The sequence below is a fragment of the Varroa destructor genome, unplaced genomic scaffold (genome assembly GCF_002443255.2).
Source record: "Varroa destructor unplaced genomic scaffold, Vdes_3.0 BEIS01000006.1, whole genome shotgun sequence".
Lineage (NCBI taxonomy): Eukaryota > Metazoa > Arthropoda > Arachnida > Mesostigmata > Varroidae > Varroa > Varroa destructor.
Window position 1 is genome coordinate 8848686 of NW_019211459.1, and position 5615 is coordinate 8854300.

General features: G+C 44.0%; 1 protein-coding gene across 8 annotated transcripts in view; it reads left to right on the forward strand.

Moving 5' to 3' along the window:
- Window positions 1-2178: 2178 nt before the first annotated feature.
- LOC111253556 (uncharacterized) overlaps window positions 2179-5615 on the forward strand; it is a 134005-nt gene continuing 130568 nt past the window's right edge. For 5 of the 8 annotated variants that reach the window (XM_022813126.2, XM_022813127.2, XM_086993694.1 and 2 more), the window contains exon 1: window positions 2179-3573. In XM_022813126.2, the coding sequence (XP_022668861.1) occupies window positions 3330-3573 (244 nt within the window). In that variant the 5' untranslated portion in view covers window positions 2179-3329. The remainder of the gene's footprint in view (window positions 3574-5615) is intronic. The other 3 variants (XM_022813129.2, XM_022813130.2, XM_022813131.2) reach the window with 2 other exon arrangements.

Here is a 5615-nt window from a genome sequence, read left to right on the forward strand (position 1 = left end):
TATTGCCATTAATTTAAATAAATTTCTCCGGTTACTAAAACCTTTCCTTCTTTCCGCTTATTTCATAGTGTTTATTTAATTTCTATCAGGTCCACTAGATGGCCAGATCTTTTGCGACACGGGTATGTACAGATACCGTCTAAGGCCACAACTGGACTTACTGCTATAGAGGTTTACTCGTTCTGCACATGGAGATAGGGCGACGATGATTAAATCCAATTAAATTTTGTACAGTCATTTATAGTTATGTGTTGCATGAAGCTCTATACACTTCCCGCTTTGCTAGACATCCATATGACTGACTTTCATCTATTTTTTTCCGTTAGAACCAACGATAAAGTCACCTGCTCTTCGGTTTAATTTGTCTTGACGACGCCTTTCTTGTTTTACTTTCAACATAGAAAAACATATTTGGGATTCGGCGTACTACTGGAGGTGACGATCGTTTCGGCGACCCGACAGCGGTTAGTTTTGCTGAACACCTCACGCACCCCGAACGAGAACCGTATATTGTCATACGGAAGTGTCAACGCGGTTGAGACCCTGTAATATAACAGTGGGATCGGTGACCGTTATATCGTTTTGCCAAGCCTAATACGACTGAAATAGTCATCATTTGATTTTTTGTCTTACCTTGTCACGCATGCGTATACATGTTCAACATTGAAGTCTGGTATTATTTACTTCGCTGTAAGCCATGTGTTAATTGAAAAATAGTACTATTTTTTCACGTGCTTAATAAAGACAGAAGTACGTCTGAAGTTGAATTTGTTCGATCATAAGTGCATACACTTGAGATTATGCAAGCCGGCAATTTACATGTACGTTCTTGGATGAATGCGCCTCATTTCATGTCGTTTCAGCGGACGAAATCGATTCGTCTTTATTTAAACCATCTACTTACGGACCGATAGGACAGGTTCATGGAACGCTTTCTACGTGACTGAACAAGCTAGAGTCAATGTACGTCATCGAACTTCAGAGAGCGCATATGTCGGCCAGAAACTCAATATTTGATTTTAGTCGGCCATTATCCTATTAATTATTAACGACTACACGTTAGGCTTAGATGCAATCGGTAACATTGGAGACGAATTGTAATCGTGGCCTAGCTACAGTGCGACGTACGTGGTCCTGGTCTGTAGTGAGTGTTCTTCTGAAAGAATTACGCGGTTACCGCGTAAGACCAGACGTTACGTGCTTGCGAAATAATTAGGGGTGATCCAAGGTCCGACTGAGAAGCTGTTCTTGCGAATTTCAACAGATATGGTGTAAATATTAATTAAGCACAGTAAACACTTTTTATAGATGTGCTTTATTTCGTTGTCGCTTTTATTAATTTTCCATTTACTTTAGTCAAAGCTTTCGTATTATGCTTTTTATCACCGCTTACAGGTAGATTATATCTTGAGCGGTTTCCAACAGGTAATTATAGCTTGCTAGGCACATAACAGGGCTCTCAGACCACACTACTATGTCCTTCGTCTGTATATCGTCGGAACTTGTCGTCATACGCAGTAATGATGCCCGGCGATGTTTCTAAATTGTTTTTTGTGCGCTATAACAGACTCATACCGTTTATCTGGAAGCGCGGATATTCCTCTGAACTACGACAGCTCGGGAATTTGTCGTCTCGAGCCCTATTGTATGTCACAAAGCCTGTACACACACAAATGCAGTCAGTCAGCTTGATTACTTTTAGTACGTATAATAAATACATCGAAACATGTGCTCCTGATCGTTTTTGCAAAGCTTGGCAACATCCAGAATCCTGCCAGATATTCAAAGTACACGTTAACATTTTCCACCTGTCGCATTTATAGAAAGAGTACAGTCTTACATTTTTATTATGTATCATCGATCCGCTATTTGTTGTTTGGCCTCTTTATCCTTCCACTATATCGATTTTGTTGCCGACGACCATCAGCCAGATGTTGGCACGACTGCCATCACTTCCATCATCGGTGTATACGTGCTACAGGAGTACTTTTCGGTTAGGAAATATTCACGCTTTTCCGCTAGGTTCGCTCGTGTTCTTCTCTCACCCGATTTTCCGTATTCCTCTACTGTTTCCGTTGTTTCTGCTTTTCCAACAGCGATTCGAGCGGTGGCGATTGTGGCGCCTTCCCTAGCAGAAGCTGCTGCGTTTATGGCACACCAACGTCTTCCCCTCATCAGACAATATCATCGTTATCATCATCATCATCGGCTGAAGCAACAGCACCGCCAGTTCTCGTGCCATTGCTATACAACAGCTGCTTCTGCTGTAGCGGCTGCTGCCGCTGCGGATCTTGGTCTTGGACTTGATGAGCCCTCGCGGCGGCCGTGTCCGGACCACTAACGCCACTGCAGCAGCTGTTGCCATCGCCTTCTCTTTACCCATTCTGCCGCATCGCTTGTCTAACCCACTTTCTCGCGGCAGTTGCGCCTTGGCCGAACCGCGTTCCGGCCGCGTTGTGACTGACCGTTACGAATAGCGCGGGTAGCGTTATGAAGTAAGCAACGGCGAAGACGTTGAAAGACCGAAGTGCCGAAAGGCTAACAAAGAAGGCCACTACAGCCACTGATACACACTTAGTACGACGCCTGCAACCACGAACGGTGCTACTAGCATAGATGATGAAAAGAAACCAGATATCGACGCTTTGGCCGCAACTAGAGTAAAGCGAGGTTCAACGACGAAACGCGGTACGGGCCTATGAAACTAGTTCCCACTTTAAAGTGAACGAAAGTCAAGCGAGATTAAGTCAACGATAAATTGTACAGTGAAGATTTCAAGTGTCGGCTGTGCACGAGAAGTGGTGCGAAGTGGAACCTGTAGAAGCTAGCTTGAAGGGTGAAGTCTTCTCGAGCCTTTCGCGGCTTTCGTTAAGTGCGAGTACAAAAAGTCAATTTGAAAGGGGTGCGAAAGTGATTGTGAATATCGGTGCGAGGCGGGACTGGGGCCGTTCGTGAGTGAAGTACATCGAGTACAAACTACGCTGAGCTATAAGTGGGAACGGTGTCCTGAGATAACCCCTTCGAAACCTACTGCACCTGAAGGACTATATACAACAAAGTTCCTGCTGGCTGTAGTTAACAAAACAACATCTGTGCATAGACCTACGCAGAACAAATTTACTGGATAGATGCCATACATATAAGATAGGCGTGTTGCAGATCTAGTTTTTCTGTAAGAAGAAGAAAAATATCCTCCAATAATAGTGACATTTCTGTTCAGTGTGCCCTCAAGGGATACGTGTTCGTGAGGACCAACGTCAACAGACATGATCAACGGATAGACGTTGTGCAGGTTTGGAGGTAGCCTCCGACGAACCCCTTACAATAGGATGGCGCCTACATCTGGCGTCGGTGTCGGGCTGTGCGCGAGTCGTCATAGGCTTCTCGCAGTACGAGAAAAAGGCAAAAAAATTGTTAATGTAGTGATTAAGGATGATACTTGTGCCAACTACGATGGGCGTGCGCGACGAATGAAGATCGCCGCCGAAGAAACGCGTCCCCTTCAGACGGGGGACACTGGACGCCTATTAGGCGCAGCAACACTAGTCTTCTTTTTTTTGCTGCTTCAAACAGGTAAGTTTCATTAAACTAAAGGTCAGTGAAGAATTTGGTCGTGTATTTCAGATAGAGGTCTTAGCTGAATACAATTCATAGATACTAGACGAGATATGAACAATGTGGTGTGGCAAAGAAAAAAACCACTAGAGCAAATACAAATGAATATAGTCGTCTAAGCAGTGATGTTATACCCCCGACATGCTACTCTTGTTAATATGGCTAGAGCTAAGTTATTGTCATGTACCGCTCGATGATTTGATCCGTCGATGTGATGCTATTCCCATATTTTTTCCGGTCCGCATCCAGAACAGTACAACGTTATAACAGAACCGCTTGTTTCATCCGCCTTCACAACATCAGCGAGAATCCTCTACTATTCAACAGATAGATAAAGACCAAGCAGATTGGTGATCGACCAACAGAGTCACATGAGTAGTTCATGCTCGGTCGTTGTATGATTTTCTGATTGTCACAAAGCTATACTGCTGCCGCAACCATATACGCGAACGTACTGTATACGACGAATTTGTGAGGCTGCTATACCATTGAAACAGTGAAGCCTCTTATAAAAGTGCCCCCGCCATTGCCGGTATAAGCATGTCCCACTTTGAAGGATGTGTTGGTGTTGTTCATCACCCCTTCGCTGTTGCTTGAGTTTGCTGCCATGGCTGCACAAAGAAATTATTTCTCGTTTTTTTTTTTTCTAGCTTGTCAAACGTACACATTGTGTACCATCAGCAAGGCAGATCGAACGGTCGATGTGTGCTGGAAACGTGTTCGCTGGCTCGTAGTGTACAGCATCATAACTGATTGCACTTGCTGCTGCACACTCGGTTGGGTCGGCAGCTTCGTCGCATTGGTCCTGCTGTTATGGAAAACATCTGCGATAGAAGCCTCAGACAGACCTCAGTAGTTCAACGTGAGTGAATCAGTTATGTTTCCTGCCTTCTCTCCAACAACTGCTCCTGCCACGTATTTCGGCTGTGCATCAGTTTCTTGATCCGGTCGCCTGCCTTCGGAACTGTATCTATCTTGCGCTGTCGATCTTATTAAATAATCTGAAGCAGCAATGAACACCGACGAGATCATGTGCGAGCTTGTCGGTTAACGGAATATTCTACGTGACAATGAAGCCGTAGTCTATGTACTATACAACATAGACGTCATCGTTAGGTAGGAAAACTATCGTAGCCATGCAAAACTACAGCGTATTATGTAACATCGTACTGCAGTGCACATGTGTGAGCAAAACTACACCGGTAATGCTAGTAATAGTAAAGATATATGCAGCACAGGGCTATAAGTGTAGTGACGCTTGTTGCTCCTCTATGGTAGAAGAAGTCGGTCGGAGAAGATAATCCAACGTAACTAACGCCATCGCTATTACCCTCAACTTCATTACACGTATGACGTCGTATACACGCATACACGATTATACATTTCGTATATTCGTAATAGGACTATGAACTAACTGTGGCTTTTCAGATCTACTGATTGATATGAGCACTACGCCTGTCAGGACCCGTATTTCGTCTGTATCGTATAATCGACGTGTAATATATATGGCATCGTGGCAATGCAATGGATATCCACGCTCGTGGAGGGATATTATAGTCAGTCCATGTGCTATCGTTAGCATAGGTAACTTCCTTCACTGACAATTCAGAATGAGTTAAACCAATAGGGATGTTTGCCGTCATTTCAATTGGCTTCTAAGCTATTTGGCTATCAGTGAGGAGTCGCAACGGTAGCTAATGACTCGAATTATAAGGAGACTGGCTGGGCGGACAGATGGTCTTCGCGTAGCATACGGCCATAGGTGTCCGAATATATCTATGGAAAAATAGTTCTATGTAAAAACATATAAGATGAACGACGTTTTTCGTTAGATCCGTACGGAAGCATGCGGTAATACCATGTATACCGCGTGATATTCTTCGATAGCAATATCGCGGAGAGTGTATATGAGTTTAGTATATTGGCGGTCGGAATGAATGAGAAGTTCATCATCATTTAACAAAGCTAACGAGCAAACGTGTTCTGTTTAGCTACATATA